This window comes from Nematostella vectensis, chromosome 2 (assembly GCF_932526225.1).
Source record: "Nematostella vectensis chromosome 2, jaNemVect1.1, whole genome shotgun sequence".
NCBI lineage: Eukaryota > Metazoa > Cnidaria > Anthozoa > Actiniaria > Edwardsiidae > Nematostella > Nematostella vectensis.
This window is the reverse complement of record NC_064035.1, coordinates 15837898-15861399: the sequence shown is the minus strand read 5'-3', so window position 1 is coordinate 15861399 and position 23502 is coordinate 15837898. Positions and strand designations below refer to the sequence as shown.

Here is a 23502-nt window from a genome sequence, read left to right as displayed (position 1 = left end):
GTCCTCCTCGCCATGTATTCGTCTAATTAATTATATGTTTAATGTACTTATTGTAAATATGTGGCAAATAAAAAAAACTTGAAAAAAAAAACAACTTGAGGATTAATAGCAAAGGTGTAGATCGTTATTGCATACACACACTTTCAATATTGCTATGCCGTGCTTATTTGTTTCATGATGTTTTGGTGCCGTATATAATATTTAAACTTGAACCCAATAATATCTGCAGCCAATAAATATAAAAACTATACGTTTCCCTTCCAGCACCCATACAAGACGTCTTTTATGGGTGCTGAAAGGAAAACGAGTGAGTAAAATGCGCTCATAATACCCAGAAGAGTTCCCAAAAACAGACAAGAAAAGACAAGAAAGTATATTTTCTTTAATTTTCCATTTTTTCATCAATATACAAATTCTCTTGCGTGCTAGAATGCAAACCGAGTGCTTGGGTTACCTGTGCTCGCATCCGAGAAAATCGAATTCTAGTTGGAGGGCATGTTGAAACCGTTTGCCGGTGTCTTCTAAGCTAATCATCGGTGAATAAGCCAATTTCAATTAGCTCAAGACAAAAGCTAGTCTGATCAGCAGCTTCTTTTAGTGACATGAACGCTTTCTCCACAAGGGGGAAGGCGTGCGTGACACCAAAAGCGGCTGCTAAAAGCAGACTAGACGACAAAAGCGGAATTACCATAATTATTTACGGCTTTGTTTACGTTCTATGCATCTTGTAGAGCATTAAAGCGTCACACTCCCAAAGCCAATAGAATTCTATGTTTGTAGCCGTTTCCCGGTTACCGTGATAAACAACTTAAGTCTTGGTGTTATTTTATGCATAAGATCACACAAGATATCAGTGCCCCATTTTAGGACTCTAGCAGAACTTTTGAAACATTTCATTTTTGAACTCTGCTTAAAAAGTCAAAATGAGCTGGTCAAGTGGGATCTGCGGCTGTTTCGAAGATATTAACACCTGTGCACTGACCTATTTTTGCCCCTGTGTGGTGGCTGGAAAGAATGCCGAGGCGGTTGGGGAAAACTGTTTTCTTCATGGATTTCTATCCACATTGGGATGCGTTGGTATTTTCTGTGGAGCAAAAATACGCGAAAAGATTCGCGAAAAACATGGAATTGAGGTAAGTCTGTTTACAGTTTGTACTGCACTTCACGTAGAAGCAATAAGTACTTTTAGTAATATAGATTTATTCAAACTGAATTTGTTGCATTTAACTTTTTATTTGATTTTCGGTCGAATGATAATTGTGGACTTGTAATCACTTTTCACTTGAATCTTATTCTTGTTTTGTTTAAGGAACTTTATTATCGTTTCTCGCATTCATGAACTGAATTGAAGTGAAAAGAAACCCCACCAGTGAAAAGAAACCCCACCGAAATTCATATTAAGCAAGTGAAACATTATTTAGTAGTACCTTCGTTTTTTTGCAGGGTTCTTTTGGCAACGACTGTATTATGCATTGGTTCTGTCCTCTCTGTGCGTACAGCCAAGAGGCAAGGGTAAGTATATATGTACCACCTAACTAAGAACCCTTACCAAAAACTAATTATTGTTTATTTCTTTATTAGGAGCTGAAGGCGCGCTGCCCATCAGGACAAGCAATGGCTCGATCATAATAGGAAGCACCTCCATGGGGGGGCCTCCATATACAACTGATTGATTGGAACTTGCGACTTTAAATATATTTCACAGTGAGAACATTATTTAGCGCACCTAGATAAGGAGACATTTGAATCAACACTTAGTAACAATGGACTGCTTTACACTCAGCCAGTACTGTCGGTACTGTGACTCGATTTACTATTTTCCTAGTATGCTTGTTTTGTGGAGGTTTTAATTCGGACTTTCTGTTCTTAAACACAGTTACTTTAGGTTACTTTATTGAGCTATTCAATCATGTAAATAATATGACACGTATAACCCGTTGTATTGGATAACTAAGGCATACGTACCCATTCAAAACACGCTTTTGTAATCTGGATATCAATAAAGTTGCGGTGGTGCTTTAAATAATTATTATTGTCAGTCACTGTATGAAATACATAATCAGAAGAATCTAGTATCATTTTCCTCTCGATAGTCAAAACTAAGATGAGGGGGTCGTGAATTTTTTCTAATAGATTTTAATATTTCCTAGTAGAAAATACCTCTAGGTTGAGTTGTTTCCTACTAGGGCTCAGCCATCGCCCAGCCGTACTCTTATCCTCTCCTTTGGCATAAAATTCGGAATAAAGCAAACCGAATTTCTCCCCAGTAGGAAGAAACCAATTACTTGAGGGTAAAGGAGAGTATCCCTCACCTCAATTCTATAAACTAGTTACGATTTTGAGAAGGCAGTTAATGAAATAATCTACTATAAAGTTGTGAAATGCAATAATCTAGGTTCGTGTCAGTTCTAAGGGCTTTAGTATCTGCAGAAATTATATTTTGCAGCTTTTAAATAACATCTGATAAATCCCTCAGTTTTGGATAACATCTGATAAATATCCCAGTTAAGAACATATATAGATATCGTGAGGATATCGTAAATGGCAAGGATGTGTGGTACATATTGCGCCCTTTATGGTGATCGAGCAGGGCAGGTGCATTACGGGCTTCCTTATTCTATATGTGGTGCGCAAGTAGACTGGGGCCTGGAAGTTGTAAACAGCAACCAAACCTGAACGGGCATCGCAACGCCAAATGCAACGAAAATGACAGTGAAATTCCCTATTTGTCGGATGCTAAAGGGCTATTTATAGACATGGAAGCGCATCAAGAAATGGTCCCTCTACATGACAAGCTCTAGACTCTTTTTTTTTAAAGGATGTGCTGCTAGTTTGAATGGAAATTTGTCAAAAGCCGTTCCTTGAACGCCGGGAAACAAAGTTAAATGACTTTCGATGAGCCGCCGCAAACAGAGAGGCCGTTTAAAGCCTTATCAATGTCGGATTTGAATTGATATGGGTCAAGACCTAACAAAATCTTCTAAAGTTTACGACGAATTGACTATGAGCTCCATAAGTACACCTGGTGTTACGAACAGTACTCAACCGTCCACAAGATGTAAGCTAACAAAAACTTGTTGTATAAACTAATTATTCTCATTAAGTATTTCCTTATTACTTAAGAACCGCATCGATTATAAGCGAGAGATTGATGGAAGTAAACTTTATTACACACATGGTATGATGTTGGGTGGTAGAAGTTTTTTAATTTGCCAAGATTCTCATTAATAAAGAACTCATTCTTACCGGGATTTAGACTAGATACTACACTCAACACGGAATATCGTGAAACCTTTGTTAAGCATAGGTGTACTGCACAATGTTTATTCTGAAAGATGTCTGATACACCAACAAAATAGTACTATGCCAAGTTTCAAGGCAACAAGTTTCAAGCAACATATGGTGTACCCCCCCCCCCCCCCCCCCCCTAGCTTCTTGGCCCATGCAGTGAAACTGAACTTCAGGAAAAGCTATAGCAGAATTTAGATGGTGTATATCAGTTCAACCTATTTTGAATATGTAGTGCAGTTGTATTTGTTGTTGTTTTGTGCCTATCATGGCTGGATTAATTTATTTTGATTAAGTAATTGTTTTTTTCTTGCGTTTATTGTACATATATTTTTCAGTTTCAGAATGTGAGCAAAAAAGTCTAGTTCAGGCCTTCCACAAATTGGCATCTCTTTCTCCCAAGGATGACTGCATTGATAGGAGAACATTGTGAGTGCCAATTTCTCAACCCTAGACTTGTTTGTAAAGCAGAAATGGGAGGGTGTGTTTTTCATTCAGGAATTTTTTTTCTTCGCTGCATAACTTTTTAGCTTTCAGTGAGGCCATATATTTTTATGGCATTAGAGTTTGAACAATAATATATTGTTGGATGTCAATAGCTTAACTTACCATTAACCTAAAGCCTGAAGGTCCTTTTTGTCATCGCACATCATAAATCTTTATTGGGGGGGTGAATAGGGGTATGTAAATCCGCCAATCCAACATTTTCAGGGCAAATCCGTCGATCCGCAGATATTTTTAGATCCGCATGGTTTGACAGATAAACAATAGCATTGATTGAAATTCATTTTAATTCCGAAATTCGACCGTCAAAGCAGTGAAAATCCGAAATCCGTGCCCAAATTGTCAACAGATCCGTGATCCGCCGTATTTCCAAAATCCGCCAATCCGCTGAAATAATCATCTAAATCCATAATCCGTGACCATTTCGGGGCCGAATCCGCCGATCTGCGAACCTATTCACCCCCCCCCTTTATTGAGGGATGTAAAAGGTAAAAGAACGACTGCCCATGATACCCATTAACCATCTTCAGTGACAGTGCTTACATGCTAACCTGCATTCAGAATGGTTAACTGCTTCGAGCAGTCCATATCTTCACACTGATGTGCAGGCCCGTAGCAAGGATTTTGAGCTGGGGTGGGGGGGTGGAGGGTTCGTTGAGTGTGGGTTTCTTTCGTACCCCCTGAACCCCCCTGGCTATGGGACTGACAGGTTAGGTATTTGATAATGTCTCACAATGTTGATAAGAACTATAAAAATACTTTTAAACCTTTAATTTCAAGCCTACTAGATTAAAGGCACCATTCATGCCCCTTATTTATCTTATTTTTCTCTGATTAGCCCAAGTTTTGATATTTTGCAGTGAGCACTATTTTCCACTTGGTGGGATTCTAGGAGGAAGGCTGTTTACGTCATTTGACAAGAACCAGAATGGAGTTATTGATTTGAATGAATTTTTAGGTAAGAATGTTTGCTAAAGATAAGTCTTCTTATAGATTCACTTAGACATACAGCAATAAGACATCTTTGTCTGGTTGTTTATATTAAGGTTAGGGTTATAACTTGTGGTGATAGTGTCAAAAAAAAAGGGGCCATGCTGAACTGCCCAAGTAAAGTACCTACTGGAAAAGTACCTACCAGATAAATCTTAAAAAAATAATAGAAGTACTACTGTACCTGCTCTTTATTTTGGTATTGATAATTTTTTTTGATAACTTGAATCATAGGATTGTACTGTGAGAATTTTTTTCTAAAAAAAAAAGCATACTTGCTCCCCCTCTATGCAGCACTCCAGAGTAGGCTTTAGAGTAGGCAAGCTAGGCTCAGTTTTAACAGGGGCCTGCTTTATCAGCTTGTAATAAGTTTATTTTTTTGTACAGGTTCTAGGGTTTGATTTAGAATTTTTACCCTAACTACAGTAAGGCTATTAAAAAATATTATCATTTCTGATCACTGCCCGCCTCTAGAATTTGTGCCTCATAAAATTAATTTTTTTAAATCTTTAAATTTTCTATTTTAAGTCTTTCTCTGTAAAATATCTTCAGCAAGAATAATGACAACAAATAGACTTTGAATAGCCACAAATTAAAAGCTTCAAGCTTTCACTGCAGTAATGTAGTAGAATTCTCTGATTGCATGAGTATAAGCCATTTTTCTCACACATGAAAAAAGGTTACTGCACACATTCTCTAATTGAATTGCAGGCGTACATATTTAGGGTTATTTCCTTAGTGAGTATTTGTCTTTACACTGCAGTTTATTAATATCTTCAATACCTTAAATTTTAAAATTAAAACTATTCAAAATAATTAAAGATAAAAATTGCCCACCTGCCTGCTCTAGGGAGGGAATTGTGACCAAAAACGAAATATTTTTTGTGTCCTAATAACCTACTTCTTTTGTTATTTTTTCACACATGAAAAAAGGTTACTGCACACATTCTCTAATTGAATTGCAGGCGTACATATTTAGGGTTATTTCCTTAGTGAGTATTTGTCTTTACACTGCAGTTTATTAATATCTTCAATACCTTAAATTTTAAAATTAAAACTATTCAAAATAATTAAAGATAAAAATTGCCCACCTGCCTGCTCTAGGGAGGGAATTGTGACCAAAAACGAAATATTTTTTATGTGTCCTAATAACCTACTTCTTTTGTTATTTTTAGATATTATGGATAACACTAAAAAAATTTTGATAACTGCTTGTTAAAAGTCTTCCCTAAAGCATATCATTATTATGAGCATCAAACTTTGATGGGGCCTCATCACTCAACATTGTTCAGTATCTGTGCGGGGGACACCCAGATTGCATAGATAGAGCAGTCTGTTTAGTGTCAAACATCTTAGGACTGTATTTTTTACATTTTAACATTTGAGTGTGTGCTTCGTTTAGAGGGTATGTCTATGTGCTTAGAAGGCTCTAATGATGACAAGTCACAAATTGCTTTTGACATGGTGAGTGGTTTTACATGGCTTTACACTGTAGATTTGGAGAAACACAACACACTTTGTTCTACTTACTGTGATTAACAATATTCTCCAACACCTAGAAAATTGCCTTTTGGCTTCTAACATTCATGTTGAAAGCCTTTTTATTGGCCAGCACGAAAAATGGCTTTCAATCGTTGAACAATTCAAAAACAACAAATGTAATTACGATTTTGAATGACGGAAGCCAGAAAACAGTTTAGCATTGGACATTATTGATGAGAGCATCATGGATATGTGCAGTATTAATGTACCTTATGTTTTTTCCACATGTGCCATGATCGTGTAGTTCAACCTAGATGGTAAGTAAATAATGATACAGTTCTGCTTTAGAAAGATCTTGACCCAAATAAATACTCCCTAAGGTTTCCTCTCTTGTTTTCACATAACTGTTGCGATCTAGTTTAGCTTTTTTTCAATGGAGTATCTGTAATAGTGGGACGTCCATAAACCAAGACACGTAAGATTGGGGTCACAATACAGAAACATTAAGAAAATACTAAAATTATTGGGGGCAAAGCCACGCCCCTACTGGTTATTTCTCAGGGCTTCTGGAATTACGCGCTTGTGCGGAAGCGCGTAATTTGGCTTTCTCCGCGTAATCCCGCGTAATTTGGCAAAACATTTAAGTGCAAAACAAAACATTTAAGTGCACAGCTGATGTGTTCTTTCAGGGTTCTTACCTCTATTTTTCGTAAAAAAAAAAAAAAAAAGATATTCTTCGTAAGAGTGCGATATTTCGAACTGAATTTCGAAAAAAAATAAAATGACTAGGCGTTCTTTGCTAAACCGCGATAGGCCTAGGACTAATAATAAAATACCTTTTTTAATTGGCTGGTGGCTAGGAGCCAATGAAAACTCGCCTAAGATATTTTCGCGCAAAAAATTAACCTTTCCTTCGGTACAAAATGTAGTTTGGACGTAACTGTTGATATTCCGTGTAACTTAGCGCGTAATTCAGTAAAGAATCCCGCAAAATTTTGATTTTTAAAGAAAAATGTATTGCAAAATCCCACGTAATTTAGCGCGTAATGATTGATTTTCCGCGCAATTTAGCGCGTAATTTAGCAAAGAATCCCGCCTAATTTTAAGTTTTTTTTCCGCATAATTTCAGAAGCCCTGAATTTGCTTTATAAATTTTACATATTAGGGGAGGGGGGGGGGGCACATGCCCCCAGTAAATGAACTAACAAAACCAGTCTTTTCTGTTCAATAATTGTCAATTTATTGGTTGTGGTTGTCATGACAGGATCAGATGGTGTATCTGCAGGGGAAATGTATATTGCTATCAAGTCTGTTCTCTCTGCAACAACCAGGTAAAGTAAACAAGTTCGATACTGAATACCTGGTTTGGGGTAATGTATTGTAAGCCAGCAATTAGCCAGCAGTTCTTACCCCTAAAAAATAGTGTGTTCGAAGCAGTATCTAACCTTAAGCACTAAAACCAAACACTTTTCAGTTTCCCTAGCTAGTAGAAATCAAAAGATATTACTATAAACCCTGTCTACCATTATGGAGAGTCCGCGTTGCGATAGAGACGCTATTTTTACAGTGTACAGAGGTTCCTCGAGTGCGGAGCTGTAATGGGAACTGAATACCATACTTGCAAGGTCTTCAGCGATTAAACAGAAAAACCTTTGAAATATGAAATGCAATGTTTCTCGCGGCAAACTTCAGGGGCCGGTTCCTGAAAAGCCGATTAGCGCTAACCCAGGGTTAAATTTGCCCTAACCCACGATTCGATTTTTAACCCCGGATTAGTTCTGTTCCCGAAACGCTGGTAAGCGCTAACTCTGGGTTAGTTTGGAGGTAAAATCTAACCCTGCTCGCGAGGTGGGTTAACTCGCTAACCTACGGTTTAGTTGGCGTAACACAGGCATACCAAACTTTTTAGTAGAACTAACAGACTAAAGTTTCATAAAATGGAGTTGCCGACAAAAAAGACGTTTCACAAAAACAATGTAGGGATCAAATGTCCTAACATTTCGCTTTGTTATGCGACCTTCGTTGCGATGCTGACTCGGAAGTTGTGCTGAGACAGACATAAAGTTACATGAAATTTATACTTGAAATGAATCTGTCTCGCTAGTGTCACGCACCAACTCGAATCCTGCAAATGACAGGTGTTTTGGTGCTTCTCTTGAGTTGCTCTCTATTGATCTACTGGGTATCCTGTGTGAATTTTACTCGTCAAACCAGTTTTTCACTCGCTTAATCCAGATCGGGGGATTACTTGGCTTTCGGGAACGGTGAGTTATCCGTAGGTTAGCTAACCTACGATTAGCGCATTTTAACCCGGGATTAGGCGCTCGTCTAGGGTTAAGTTAATCGGCCTTTCAGGAACCGGCCCCAACGGCACTTTTTTATGTCACAAAGTAAAAATGTCAATTGTAGTTGAATTAATTGCCAAATGGATTAATTGATTGTTACTCTTTTTCTTTCAAGGACAGTGAATGGAAAATGTGAAGATAATCAGCCAGGTACTTCAACATTTTTAGTGTCATATTCAAGATGTTTTTGTGTGGATTACTTTTCTGACAATACGCAGGCATTTCGTAATGTTCCCCCCCCCCCCCCCCCCCCAGTTTTCTTAATGTCTTAGATATAACATGGTACACTGTATAGGTAGTAGAAATCGTATAAATGCTGGAAGGCCCTGGTTCCAATCAAATCCATCATACAAATAAAGCAAGGTTAATGAAATTTCCACAAATGATCAGAGTTTTCAAATAATATGCAAAATATACCGCTGAGCATTCGAATCTAGGGTCCTTTGTGGAATTTGATAAAAATCAATATTGGTTGCTTATTCGAGAGGTCAAGTACTAAGGCATAACACCGCACTTTTGTCATCACAAAAGAGTAACAACATTTTAATATTATAAAGGTGATGTCACTATTGACGAGGCGCGTGTAGATCGCGTGGCTCGCCGAATCGTACACGACGCTTTCACCAACCAGACTACTTCTGTGGACAAGGTAGGGCTAATCTAATGACCTAGATCCTCGCGCAAAAGCATTGAAATTGTTGTCTCATGTCCTTTCAATCATCAGTGATCTACAACTTACTTTACACATAGTAAAATTAACATGTGATTAGTGAGCATTTTGACGTCTATGCTGCCTTATCCATAGGCCATGGTCCCAATGTTCAAACATAGCATTACATTTATTAGTAAAGCAAAATACAATCGTAATTTAAGTGACCACATTAGTTACAAACAGTGCATATAACGGGATATTCACCATTCTTACGTTACGCGGGTTGAGTCGGATTGATAAGCAGCATACTGGGACGATCTTAGTGTCTGGCCCGAGGACAGCGCCCTCAGTCCATCCCCCCCCCCCCCCCCCCCCTTCGCTACCGTAAGCGCTGCCCTGCGTGAGTCCATTGGCCCATTTTTTTTTCGAATAAGACTTTGTAGCTCGCGACGAATCGCTTTGTAATATCAATATTAGTCTGGTCGAATAGACTGGGTGCACAGGGGGTCATTCAGGTTGTCACGCTTTATTGGTAGTTTTAGAAATTTTTTTTAATTATAGCGAAGCTTTGATAGGTTTACACCTATCTTAGGAATTATTCATGAGTTATGCACGTAACAAGGAGATAGAGTAGGTGCGTGACAAGCGTGACCCTGTTGCAGCCATATCGGTGGGTGACAGCGTGACCGTGTTGCAGACATATTGGTGCGTGACAGCGTGACCATGTTGCAGCCATTTCTGTGCGTGAAATGCGTGTCCATTCTCATCTCGGTTGCGTGACGTAATATCCATTGTTCACATTTCAACAGCACGCATGGTAATATCTATTGATAGCATAGCATGCAAGGAAATGAAGTGCCTTCCATGTTACTCAATACATAAAACTTCGTCACAAAAATAACCCAGTCACGGGTTAAGCGCCTGAAGATGGTTCAACCGGGGTTTATTATCAAGAGCTTTTTGTTCTATTATCTTATTCGGCAAAGGCGAGGTGAGATACATGAGCAATGTCGAACCTGAATTTTTATTTTGAATCTCGCAACCGTTTTCTTCATACTTTGGCAGGGGATTTCAGTGGTTATAATTTTTTTGAAGATTTGGATGATTTTTGTGACACATGCTGGGTAGAAAATATTCTATTTGTACGGTCATGGGGAATAATTCATTTCAGAACTGAACTGGGTAGACATGTTTCTGATTTCGTATTGTGCGAGATTCTCGAAGCTGTTTTAGCGAGGAGACTTATATTTTTTATTGAAATCATAAAAAACGCCCAAGTTCTCATTCATTATAATTATTGCCTCACTAAGTTTTTTCACTTGAATGCCGTACTAAAGAATGGTTTATATATATGTCCAAATATTGAACATACTGTTTTATGTTGTTTTGAATATAGTTTTATTGTTTTGAATAGTAATCACGCCATATCGATTCGTTTTTTAAGATACCGAAATGCTCGCTTTAGCGGACTGGGCGCTTGTTTCATTTTGGGGTCTTGAGGTTGGCGCTAATTCGAGTGACGCTTATTTCAAATTCAGACTCGCTTTGTATGAAGCAATGATACCATAATTCAAAAGGAAGCTGGCTGTTAAAAGAAGCACGTCAAACTATGTTTAGTCCTCAAACGGAAACAATCAGTCCTCCTCCTGGCGAAGACCACAAGCTACAGCAAAGCCGTTTAGTATGTGTCGCAAGTGACTTCGTGGTATACACGTTTTTATTTTTATTTTTCAAACGTGCTATGACAAGTGAATGATTATGTGTTCTTAATTGCTTTGGCGTAACAATGTATTTAACGTTTCAGGATAACAAACTTTCTGTGCAAGTGTTCAAATCGTGGATGGAGTGTCATCCCTTCTTGCTCGACTCCATCTTCGGTCAGTCGTGCTTGAAGGACAAGACAGCTCAGGTGAGACTAAACGTCTCTGAATAAACGTCGGCTGACTTATGCGACTCTGCGGCTTTCTTGTGCGACTCTGCGGCTGACTTGTGCGACTTACTGTGGCGAATGTTTCTGCAGAGTCACTAGGAACAAGGGGTTACGTGCCCAGAGGATACACCCACCCAACTGAATGTGCAACAGAAAATCAATGCAAAAAGATTTACATTTCAGATAGATGGGCTTATATAGTGCAAATCACATTTTCGTCCCCATTTCAGTTTCTCTCCCGTAGAGAAGAAAACACGTTCTCCAAGGCACAAATTTTTATCACATTTTTGTCTTCATTTCAGTTCACACGCCTAGAGGAGGAAAAGCGTGCTCCAGATGAAGGGAAGAGGCGTGTATATGGGTAAGGTCTGGTGAAGGGACGAGGCGTGTATACGGGTAAGGTCTGGTGAAGGGACGAGGCGTGTATACGGGTAAGGTCTGGTGAAGGGACGAGGCGTGTATATAGGTAAGGTCTGGTGAAGGGACGAGGCGTGTATATGGGTAAGGTCTGGTGAAGGGACGAGGCGTGTATATGGGTAAGGTCTGGTGAAGGGACGAGGCGTGTATATGGGTAAGGTCTGGTGAAGGGACGAGGCGTGTATATGGGTAAGGTCTGGTGAAGGGACGAGGCGTGTATATGGGTAAGGTCTGGTGAACGGATGAGGCGTGTATATGGGTAAGGTCTGGTGAAGGGACGAGGCGTGTATATGGGTTAGGTCTAATGAAGGTCTTGAAGTCTTGATGAGGGCGAATTTGACTTTTGGTGTTGCATTTCAGATCCACAGAAGTTCGAAAGCAAACTTGGATCCACCTAGATGACATGAAACCCCCTGAAACGGACAACGGTAAGCAAATGCAATTGTAAAGGTACGCCTATCTCTTTATATCAGAGCCCCCATGTGATGGTAGCTACGCCTCTCTATTTCAGAACCCCCGTTTAATGGTAGCTACGCCTATCACTTTATTTCATAGCCCCCATGTAATGGTAGCTACGCCTCTCTCTATTTCAGAACCCCCGTTTAATGGTAGCTACGACTATCTCTTTATTTTAAAGCCCCCTGTTTAATGGTAGCTACGCCTCTCTCTATTTCAGAGCCCCTGTTCGATAGTAGCTACGCCTCAGCACAATACCTTTGGAGCCCAGTTTTTCCACAGAGCAAACAGAAGCCTCGCAGTCGTAGCAAACTTGCAGCGTGTCTCCTGCATGATAGCTTGTACATGTACGGGGGACGCGGTGCGTGCTCGTCGCTTAAAGACCTCTGGAGATATGACATTGGTATGAGTGTACTTTGAACAAAACGCGTCTTAGCTTGGGTAGCAATGTGTTAAAAGATTCCCCCTTAGCTTGGTTAGCAATGTGTTTAAAGATCCCTCATCGAGTGTATGTTTCTTATTTCTTACAAACGCAACGTAATCAATACAAAACGCGTCTTAGCTTGCCTTGGTAGCAATGTGTTAAAAGATTCCCCCATGGAGGGTATGTTTCTCATTTCTCAAAAAACGCAACATAATCACGTCTTTATTCATGAACACGGGGAAACGACCGCACTCTTTTATGGAAAAAGTGAAGTAGGGCTTTAGCCATAGCAGAGTCAGCTGAATTGATGGGGTATGGAGGGTCCCCTTGGTTGAGGTAAGAGACAAAAGGGGTTGTTTCCCATCTCTTATAGCCCCTGTCACTTCCCCCCTTCAGATATACTGTCAACAATTTTGTGCTGAGTTTGAGTCTGTTATCATAGGTGACAATGCGTGGATGTCCGTACCATCATCAGGCGATAATCGACCCCCATCTCTGCAGGAGCACACCATGACAGCCTTTAAGGTATACACACCCCCTTTAAGGTGTACACACCCCCTTTAAGGTATACACACACCCTTTAAGGTATACACACCCCATTTAAGGTATACACACCCCATTTAAGGTATACACACCCCATTTAAGGTATACACACACCCTTTAAGGTATACACACACCCTTTAAGGTATACACACGCCCTTAACTCGACCTAGCGTCTAACGGGGCTTACACGCAAACTGAACACGACCTAGCGTCTAACGAGCCTTATACACACGCTTAACTTCACCTGGCGTCTAACGGGCCTTTTGCACAAACTGAACTCGACCAACCATCTAACGGGACTTATACACAAACTGAACACGGTATAACCGTCTGAAGGGGCTAATACACAAACTGAACTCGAACTAGTGTCTAACTCGGCTTACATTAATGTCTATTTGTATTTCATTTTCCAGGAGAAGTTGATTATATTTGGCGGAGAGTTCACTTCTTCTACGGAAACTCCCTTGTGGATGTTTGATACAACGAGTTTGAGTTGGAGCCGATCATTTCAAAGGGTGCGTCTAATGTCTATGTCTCTTTTTATCCCTTTTATTTCCTTTGTTATGTATTTGTTGGTCTGTCTGGCTGCCATTGGCCGCTTATTATACTTTGGTAGAGGAGAAAAAATGTATCACGACGAGGGGGAGGGCTAAATTACAATGTATAAAAATGTCTTTCATTTAGGGATGGGGGGCTTAAGCTCCAGTCTCTCTATTAGCGCGGCCCATGTCTGTCCTTCCGTCTATTTGCCTCGTTCACGTTAAAGTGTTTATAACATTACCCACTTGTTCTTTTTTGTAGGGGCCCGTGAATCGCAAATCTCACTCAGCTGTTGTATGCGGGGATTGCCTCTTCATTTTCGGTGGCTATATCGACATAAGAGGTGCTACTAACGAGCTCTGGAAATATGACATTGGTAAGGGATTACTCGTTGGCTTTCTTGTAAGCTACTACTCCTTTGGGGCTCCAGGAAGATCCAGAAAGTGGCATCGATGGCATTTACATGGGTACATGGGCCGTTTCTTAGATGATTTATGTGAACTCTGTGGTATATGGGAAGTTTCTTAGATGATTATGTGAACTCTGTGAAGTTTGGGCACAAAAGCGAGGCCTTGTTAGGTCGGAGATTGTTTTATGTCCTTACAATAGTCTTATTGCTCATATTACCGCATGTAAAACGTCCTTTTAACGAGATAGTAGGAGGGACTTTGAACAGACTCAGAACCGAAAAATACAACGATACAAACAGCATCAACACTTTTGCTTCATTAGACTTGTCCCTGTGCGAGTATTAGGCGCTGTATGTTATATCGCCACCACTAAGTCGACAGGCTCAGGCATAATGGCAGTTCATCGATGACTCTCATTTTGTTCATCTATTGATTTTCCAAGGTACTGACAAGTGGTCACGTGAGAGAAGTAGGTCGAGCCAGTGGCCGAGCCCTCGGTACTCGCACTCTGCTGCGGTGTTCGACAAGAGCATGGTTGTATTTGGTGGGTTGGAAGAGCTGCAGTGCAAAAACGACCTGTGGCTCTGGAATATTGGTAAGCAGGGTTATATGTCCATAATAACAAGAACAAGAAGGAAAACAACAACAACAACGTTAGCAACAAAAACAACTAATAATATTTATAATTTATAATTGTACTACTGCTAATAATAATAATGATAATGATGATGATAAAGGAATATTGGTAAGCAGGGTTATTTATCAATTATTTTCCATGCACGAGGACTGATTGTTTACACAAACAAACAGCTACTGTAAAAGATAAATCAAAATAGCCTCTTTGAGTATTGTGAAAATATTGATTTATTTTCTTCTTCATCATTTGCGTGCAATCTTGCTTTCTAATTGTGACTCCATATTTTGATCATGAGATCTAGGAGGAGTGCATCCCACGGACAACTATGGGAAGCTTGTTCAGTTCTCATTGATACCAATAATTGTGTTGTCTGACTTGTTTCAGCGGCAAAGAAGTGGACTCGGATCAAAGCTAAGGGCTCCCCTCCACCTATCTTTGGACACACTGCCGCTAAGGTTAGACACTTTAGTGCCTTCTTAGCGGTATCTTAGTATTTTTAACAAACATAGTCAAAGGTCGTTTATGTCTCGGGAGAGTTGATGAGAGTTTCACTATTTCTATAGCTTAAACGGTGTTTGAGAGTTGGAGAGTTGTCAAAGATTCAGCGCGTATTACTTTCCTTTAAAAAAAAAACGAGCTCACAAGTCACGTCATATCATGCTTTACATCAGTCACGTCATGCTCTGCACCAATCTTGTCACGCCATGTTCTACACCAGTCACGGCGCGTCACGCCACTTGTACACCCGTCACGTCACCTGTAATGTCTAGTGGAGGGGTTGACACCCTGTCCATGAGCACTTGCGCGTAATTTTCTAGTTCGCAGCAAAAAACGCGTGAAATTCGCGTGAAATTTGTTTGTGAGGTTTGCGATGTAAACTAAGTCTCCGAAACATTGCCTTGCCGTCTTGTTTGTTTACATTTTTCTTATCCAAATATTTCGTATTCTAAGGATCTACCCTAATACTTTAGCTAGTTCGTTCATCAGGCCTTTAGTAAACTTTTAATCGGGGTCTAACTCTAAGCCACCTCACTCCTAAGGGGCGAATTTTGGCCTTGAAGATAGACTACTTGAATCAACTGGTCTCTGAAAATTGATCACGTCATTTTGCTGTCCATCTTGTTTTACTCGGGTTGCACGAACCGGTCGTCTTAGCTTTTGACTGACTAAAATAACATATCAAGCACAGATTTGATGAGGATTTGCCAAAAGAATAATTATACTTCAACTAAGCCTTAAATTCGAGGAATATTTTGCCAATTTTGGCTAGAAAATGAGGTTATTGAAGGTGTATTTTATTTTTCACACTGTCTGCGCGAGCTTCATGGGCAATCGAAAATGACGCCATTCCCGGCGCACGCACGTTATTTTTTAAAGTTCGTGATTTTGTAGTCATTTTGAGCTGTAGCAAACATTTCTCATGACCCTCAGTGCAATCTTTACCAAGAAAAATGAAAATACAGTATAAAAGGCATAGGTATTGAAATTAAATCGTTAAATCGTCCGGGATTGAGTAATGAAGGCCGTGGATTTGAAAGGCAAAGAAAATATCTATTTTCAAATTTAAATCTTTAATTTTCAATGTCGAGGCATTCGTCTATAATAAAGCTAGTTTCTTCCTCGGAATGCATCGGAACAATTCCATCTTGCTCTTACCGCCTTCATGACTCAGGTCATCTGCGCACCATCACGACGCTCGGCGGTTAATAATATATTATGACGAAGTGCATGATGGGATGGGTGTCAACCCCACCCCCCCCCCCCCCCTATATAATGCCATAACCCCCGTCACGATCCCTACGCGCTAATCAGAATGTCTCGTTTTTCAGGTGGGTGACGGCATGCTCGTGTTTGGGGGCGAGTCAACAGATGGCACCCTATATAATCACTTGTGGAGGTTTGACTTTGGTGAGTTTTTCAAAGAAAAGGTTTTAAGGTAATGCTCCGTGAGCAAGAGCTACGCAACCAAAACGCAATTCACACTGGCGTGTTAAAGATGTTAATACTAGAAGTTTGATTGGCTAAGACACAATATCATAGCATAAGTTACACTTATTAAAACAAGATTTTGCCTAATGTTTTGATTACTTGAGTTACTTATTATTATTCTGATGATCCCTGGGAAACCTAGTAAAATAAGACAACTAAAACTACTGATATTACTTCTTCTGATAGGCTCATAACAAAAACTAACAAATACGATATCTATGAGAGAACATTTTTCGCGTACCTCTTACATGGATGACTACTTAATGAGCGTGATATTGTTTGAATTGCTGATAGTGGGATCTGCAAGAAACGTTGATATTGGCAGTGGTTTTTAAAGGCATATAGCCCCAAGATAGTATAAATTAAGCTGGTTTCTAGGGACCAGACGCTGCTTGCCTGTTGTGATCATTTTCATTTTGTATGTTCTTCGAAGATTTACGCAGCTGGACTGCCATCTCCACTCGTGGGTTGATCTACCCTCCGGCTCGCAGTCATCATTCCATTATCACCATTCCTGATTTTCTCATCTCTTCGTTCCGCCCCACGTCTGCTCACTCAGCTCCACCCTGCACCCCGGCATTAGATAGGGAAGATTCATTGTCCCTGGAAGCGGTCCGTACAGACTCAACGTTCTTAGCAACCGCGAACCGATTATCCTTAGCAACCACAGTTGAGATCGTGAAGCGTTTACGGGTTCGACCTGAATCAGCCATGACCCTCGTGTCCGATCGTGCCCGAGAATCATCTGGCTCTTTAGGATCCCTGTCTTCAGCGGCGAAGGTGCTTGACACAGAGAATCGACGAAATCACGTGACTTCCGGTTCGCTCGACTCTTTGATAAGTGAGCTGGATCCTGGTCACGTGGAGACGCTATCGATGGTGAATCACGGGGTAGACATGAGTCCATCTTCCTCTGTTACCCAGAACCCGCTTGGACAAAACACATGCACTGCTGCTAATGATAATCAAGGCAGAGGCGAGGTCCCGGATGCACATCACGTGACAAGTTTTACCGGTACTAGCAAAGCAAAGACTATAGCACCCAATGTGATAAATAAACACTGCGTGCAGTTGTTGCAAGATGTGGCGACAACGAGTGCAGGAGATAGGCGAAATATACAGCAACCCCCTCAAGCTCTGCTTAAACCAGTAAGCGCCCAAGACCTCTCCCCAGGGCAGGGGCCTGCAAGGGTGTTCCCACCAGTAGTAAAGAACAGTGGAATTGTATATTTGATGGTGCTGGGAGGCTTGTCCAAGCGCGTGGATAGCTATGGCAAATCCATCGACATGTGGAGGTGTCAGATCGATCCAGGTGAGCGAGACTAGTTTTACATTGTGTTACATATATGGCATCATATCATGTCCCGTCTTACAGTAGCATTAACTTCCCTTACAAAGACGCAAGTGAGGCTGATGGCTAAAAGCCGCATTGTCACCAGGTTTCTTCCGGTCGATTACGTTACAATATCCGATGATTTTTAACGGAAAACGCGAAAAATATTTCAAAATATTGAAAGCGTGTATAAATTGCAAGTTTCTTCGAGGATGTGATTGATAATTTACAGCAGATGGCATGTTAAATATCTCGGATTTTAATAGATTCTTTTGTCTTTTAACGGTTGAGGTTTCCGTCGGACCTCCGGAAGTGAACTGGTGACGATGCGGCTTCGAGTTTCAAACTGTTTTATAAATTATACCTTATACAGACGCTAGCAAGGCTCTATGGCTCGGCTTTCTCACTGTCAACCGTAGAATTAGTGATCGCTGTAATGCAAAGTCGTTCGTCATCCCTTTGTTTTGGTGTGCAGTTCAGTTCTTTGTTTGGCAAGGCTGACGCTGTTTTCACGGGGCTTTACGGGGTATTTTGTCATCGTAGAGATCACCGCCCTGCTTTCTGTCGTTCCAGTGAAACGCTCACCCAAGTCAGTGCGCAAGATCCTAGTCCAAGGCACGACTAAAAGTTCCCCTACAACGGTCAGCGGGGAGTACAGCAGGCTCGAAGTGGCATGTGATGCGTTTGAGAGCGATGACGAAGCCCCAAGTGAGTGCGTGCTAATGGATGTGTCTGACAGCGACAGTTTGGATGTTCCGCTGGTCTCCCGACAACGGACAAGTAACACGTCAAGTAAAACCGATACGTAGCCGATGGTAGGTGAATAGACATTGTATATACATTTATATTTTGTATAAATCTATATTATATACGTATATAAATGTCACTAGAATCGTTTTTTTATTCTCTTTGGAGACCCTTTCGGAGACCCTGCGGGCCTTAATGACTGTACTGTACTTTCCGGCGGGTCTCTCGCGGGGCTGGATTCTTGAGCATGTTTTTTTTTTCATCTTCTTTCTTTTTTATGGTGTTTTATTAATTCCAATTTTTCATTTGCCATTTCATAGTCGTTTATAAAAAAGAGAGGTGATATGATGTGGTATGTGTAATTAATCACAATGTGGATTTTCAATATTATTATACGTGATCTAGGGGACAAAATTCGTCCACTTTTTCTTAAACCTCGTCCCAAGGGCCTTGGTAATTTTTCAAATTAAGGCGAGATTATTTCTTCTCAATGGTGCTGTAAGGCTAAGTTCAAGCGTCGTATTATCCACGAGCCGTATTCAATGCAAATGCATGCACACGAAGATGAAACGATCGACCAGATTCATTTGAGCAAGAAAGCTCAAAATAAAAACTTAAGAGGCAAATAATATTCTATGCGTTACTTTCAAAAGCTACAATTCTATATATATTCTATATATTTCGATTATGACAGATATATACCATACAAAATGTGTGTTATGGTTACTCGTGCTCCTGACTCGTCCCCAGGCTCTCGACAGGGAAACAAAGCTTTTCGCTCTGTATCATGGGAAGGATTGTCGTTTCGTCAAAAACATAGTGAGGGTAAATAAATCGCAAAGGACCATGGGAAGAGTTAACGATTCACAAAGGAACATGGGAAGGGTAAACGATTCGCAAAGGAACATTTCTTTATCCTTCCCAGTATGCCTTACGTGCTCGTCGCTCGTACGCAGCCCGGGAACGAGGCAGATAGTGCTCACCGGCAAGGGCATTGTAAAACCGCTGAATTTTTTGAAAAATGCAAAACCGGTAGATTCTGTGGAATAGATTTCTGGAGCGTTACCTGTTTTGTATTAGCTCCAACGACACGAAAATATAGGGGGACTTTGTATCTTTCATTTTTTTTATCCCCCAGGGAAACGAAATATATATTGGTTTGTTAGACGTGCAAATAAGCGTCCAATTAAAAGATTATATATTTTTCAATAAATACATAACATCATTGCAATTTGTCTTGCTTATGATACAGGGATATTTCTGAAACATCCCGAAAAGCCATGCTCTCGAAAATATCATGGGATGTTAAACTTCGCCCCTTCGAAACTGTTAATTTGCTGATTTCCCTCTTTTCTTACATTCACTTTTTAACGTTGCGGTCATGTTTTACATGTTGTACATCAAAATTTCGATCGATGTCGGTCAGCATGTGGAAAACGATCATTGCGAAGTGTTATAATGATTTAAAGAATTTGTAAAGGCGAAACCTTTTCCATTTTTACAGTTTCTGTTATAACTAATATATTCTATCACTATTTTTTATGTATACTGTACAGACAATTTTTTTAGTGTGTGTGTGTGTTTTACTGCTATATCACGCTATCATATTGCGCTTTGTCGCCTGCTTCTCCGATGACCTGTAAGTTATTTCTCCGTCATTTTTCAAGAAATCTTCATCGTCTTCTTCACAGTGGACGCTCTGAATGAGCTCCACCAACCTGTCCACCCTGGTCTTCAATACCTCTGCCTGGTTGGTACGAGCGCGATGCTTGTACGAAGGTCTTTTTGCGTTTGCAGTCTTAGAGACTCCAACACGATTCTTAGATCCCATGAATAAACCAAACGGTGTCCACCCCAACCAATCGCGAAACTGCTCCGTCATAAAGTCAACTATCTCGTATTCATTGGACTGCAAGTCGTTTTGCGATTTGACGCGTTGGAAATTCTCGATGATGATCGAGATGAACATGTTGATCAGAATGAACACCACAACAATGCTGTAGAAGAAGAACATGAATGGCGCAAGCAGACGGTTGGTTTGGAGAAGACGTTCGTAGCTGAATTTCCCCAGCATGACGCTGATGAGTGTTTCGACGGTCGATAGCACGGTATGAAAGATGTACAGCTCGGTCGAGAAGATGAGATAACAGAAGTGAACAAAGGCCATGAACACCAGACCAAAGACAATGGAGAAATGCGCAAGCTCCTTTGCAGAGCATTTTAATGTCGTTGCCAACAACGACATTCGTTTATTGAATCGAAAAAGACGCAGGAATTTAAGAGAGACGAAAAATGCGACAAATGCGTAAACATATCCGAAGACTTGATCACTCGCAGCGAGTGCGTGGAAGTTGACGAAGACTGATGTATCCTTGTGGTAGGTCAACACTGTTGATTTATTGATGCCGAACCTCACGAAGTATAACACGATGCTGGTCCACGAACATCCGCTCAACACAAGCTCCACCCAGCTCCAGTACTCGTGGAAGTGGTACGCGACGCCTTCCCTCGCAATCTCTTTGCCTTGCTTGTAGGTGAAATACACGGTGAATAGCACAAATAAGATCTCACAGAGGAGGACAAAAATCATGAAGTTGCCGGCATAACGATCAATACGCGTTACGAGAAGTTCCGAAAACGGACTTGTCCCCCCACTTGGCAGTACCTCTAGGAGGAGATAGCCGACACAGTGCAGATTTGTGTAAGAACTGTACACAGTGAACTCCACAAAAATCGCGCGCGTGGATCTGTCCACCCATTTATCCCGCTTTAGCTGTGCAAGCATAGCCATGGCTTTCTCCTTTTTGCCGAGGTCAAACGCGTAGCCTCCTCCACTGTAAAGCGCCAGTTTACCCAGGTGTGGCAATGATCTCAGTTCGCTCGAATCGCGGTATTTCCAAGCGTTTTGGGCGGTTGAGTAGTTGGATGGGGCGGGCCGCCAGCCGGGTCTGAAAACAGGTGTAGTATCCTCTGTGTCCCAGCTATATGGGCCGTTGCACTGGGCTAAATATCCACTATACACGTCATGAACTTTGCAGTCTCCTGAGAATCAAACAAGCACTCGTTAGCGGAATATGTTGTTAAGGAGTTGTTAAGTCGCGTGTCGTTTGTTGCGCGGTCATGTGAATGTGGTTAGTGGTGGTGGTGTACCACACGTACCCGCTTTCACCCTAAGTTGTCGCATCCGTGCGGTACCCAGCATCCATGAGGTATGATCCGCTAGAAAACCTGGCTTATCCGACCGTCCGTTATACCAAGACTCACTGTACAGGCCTGGAATGAGCACAGCTTCTGTCCAATTCCAAAATGATGTAATGTCACTCACCTGAAACAACAAAGAATGCCCGTCAGGAACACTATGGTCATGTTTTGCTTGTTTCGATATCGTCGATAATAGAAAAACCGCGGTTTGAACCTTTAGCGAATTTAAGCAACTTATACCATAAGTTCAAACGTCGTATTATCCATAAGCCGTATTCAAAGCAAATCCATGCAAATGTCGTTTGTTTAATTTTAATCTTCATTTGCATGTATATGCATTGAATACGGCTCATGGATAATATGACTTTTGAACTTAGCCTAAGACGGCAACAGTAAAAATTGGAAAGACTCAAAAGAATTGATTTGAGTTGGGGACTGTTAAAAGTGTGAAAGTGTCCGTCTGTGGTTACACTGTACACTGTTAGACCATCTTACCCTTAGAAATTTGATTATGGTTCTGTTCCTGAGTTTGGGCGGCTCATAATCCACCATCCAGCTGTTACCCCGGCCGGAAAACACGTCTTCTAGACCTTGGTTCATCACGTGCGCGTTAGGATCCCTGTGCCCGTAAGCGACCACCAGTACGACCCAGACAAAGAGCGCGTAGAATAAGATCTCTTGGATGACCTCGAACATCTTACGCTCCTTGAAGCGCTGAAGGCGAGCTCGCTGCAGGGCGGACTACAACATGACACAAACAAAGTAACTACGTATGCCGGTTTTTCTACTAACCGAGTCTGGGAATTACAAGCCGGGTGTAGTAAATCAAGAAAAGTGAAAAAAAAATGTTGTGGATCCAGTTTCTATTTTTTAATGTTGCCGCATAGTTATTAGAAGAGTCTCTCTACTAACTATGGTTGCCGAATTGAGGAGAACTTTACGCAAGAATGTTAAACCCTCAAATACCTTTCCATCAGGTCAAGTTTCATTTTGCTTGTTCTTTTAACCTTATAGACTCGCCGCTAGGACTGCAAGTGGTTGTTGGGCGCAGGTACTTACCGGATCTGGAGGCAAGTACTTCGGCTTGTCGTTTGAGATGGCGTTACGCCGCTTGTCTCTCTGACCCACGTGTTCCTCTAACCACTGACGATCTTTGGCGAGCTCCGAGTTCAGCTTTTCATCATTTTCACCTTGCGGCTTCTTCAACACGAGTGCGAAAACAAGAGCAAAACCTAGAACCTAAAAACAGCGATGACAATCTTCAGCTTTGTTTGCACGTTGGATCAAAGCCAAGCAGCTAAGAAAAAGTTGGGCGGGCCCTGTTATCTACAGGTTATGGACCCAGTATCAAAGGGGTATGATACCAGGTGTATATCCATAGTCAATGAAAAGTCAAGGATTGATAGATGAGGGGGGTCGAGCTCATAGAAATGCTTCCTTGAGAAGTACCTATGTGTTATTCCTTTATATTAATTATTTGAAAAATACAAACAAAATACAGCTGTCTATTAATAAGAAAGAATAATCCATGATTGAAGTTTGATACTTCATTTAGAGTTTTCCATTGTGAAAGTATATATTGCTCCTTAAGGTTTGGCGAACGTTGTGCTCACT

The 23502-nt window shown here is 40.9% G+C and overlaps 3 protein-coding genes across 8 annotated transcripts in view; 2 read left to right on the top strand and 1 right to left on the bottom strand.

Moving 5' to 3' along the window:
• Window positions 1–827: 827 nt before the first annotated feature.
• Window positions 828–2026, top strand: LOC5516764 (cell number regulator 11). The gene is made up of 3 exons (XM_001636807.3): window positions 828–1133; window positions 1444–1512; window positions 1582–2026. Exons 1-3 carry the CDS (start codon window positions 924–926, stop codon window positions 1627–1629), a joined length of 327 nt encoding a protein of 108 aa, XP_001636857.1. The 5' UTR covers window positions 828–923; the 3' UTR covers window positions 1630–2026.
• Window positions 2027–2652: 626 nt separating this feature from the next.
• LOC5516806 lies at window positions 2653–23420 on the top strand. 5 transcript variants are annotated; one of them, XM_032386645.2, is made up of 21 exons: window positions 2653–3058; window positions 3627–3717; window positions 4653–4750; window positions 6185–6246; window positions 6569–6581; window positions 7529–7595; window positions 8725–8759; window positions 9167–9258; window positions 11066–11170; window positions 11494–11552; window positions 11969–12036; window positions 12285–12467; window positions 12931–13013; window positions 13445–13546; window positions 13833–13947; window positions 14424–14576; window positions 15003–15073; window positions 16448–16526; window positions 17041–17919; window positions 18514–18755; window positions 22903–23420. In XM_032386645.2, exons 1-20 carry the CDS (start codon window positions 2956–2958, stop codon window positions 18747–18749), a joined length of 2694 nt encoding a protein of 897 aa, XP_032242536.1. In that variant the 5' UTR covers window positions 2653–2955; the 3' UTR covers window positions 18750–18755; window positions 22903–23420. The 5 variants fall into 5 exon arrangements, with proteins under 5 accessions (XP_032242536.1, XP_032242534.1, XP_032242533.1 ...); XM_032386643.2 differs by having other exon boundaries at window positions 18484–18755; XM_032386642.2 differs by lacking the exon at window positions 22903–23420 and having other exon boundaries at window positions 18484–19914.
• Window positions 20256–23502, bottom strand: part of LOC5516763 (polycystin-1) — a 30440-nt gene continuing 27193 nt past the window's right edge. For both annotated transcript variants that reach the window (XM_032386640.2, XM_032386641.2), the window contains exons 19-22: window positions 22948–23127; window positions 22384–22629; window positions 21847–22012; window positions 20256–21729 (exon numbers count right to left, since the gene is read on the bottom strand). In XM_032386640.2, the coding sequence (XP_032242531.2) occupies window positions 20282–21729; window positions 21847–22012; window positions 22384–22629; window positions 22948–23127 (2040 nt within the window). In that variant the 3' untranslated portion in view covers window positions 20256–20281. The remainder of the gene's footprint in view (window positions 21730–21846; window positions 22013–22383; window positions 22630–22947; window positions 23128–23502) is intronic.

Bases quoted from the DNA above. Each gene is read 5' to 3' on its own strand.
- LOC5516806 (XM_032386643.2), top strand. From the start codon at position 2,956: ATGGGTCAAGACCTAACAAAATCTTCTAAAGTTTACGACGAATTGACT. The intron at 14,577-15,002 runs GTAAGCAGGGTT...GACTTGTTTCAG, and splicing joins CCTGTGGCTCTGGAATATTG to CGGCAAAGAAGTGGACTCGG. The intron at 16,527-17,040 runs GTGAGTTTTTCA...TGTTCTTCGAAG, and splicing joins CTTGTGGAGGTTTGACTTTG to ATTTACGCAGCTGGACTGCC.
- LOC5516764 (XM_001636807.3), top strand. From the start codon at position 924: ATGAGCTGGTCAAGTGGGATCTGCGGCTGTTTCGAAGATATTAACACC. The intron at 1,134-1,443 runs GTAAGTCTGTTT...GTTTTTTTGCAG, and splicing joins GCGAAAAACATGGAATTGAG to GGTTCTTTTGGCAACGACTG. The intron at 1,513-1,581 runs GTAAGTATATAT...TTTCTTTATTAG, and splicing joins CGTACAGCCAAGAGGCAAGG to GAGCTGAAGGCGCGCTGCCC.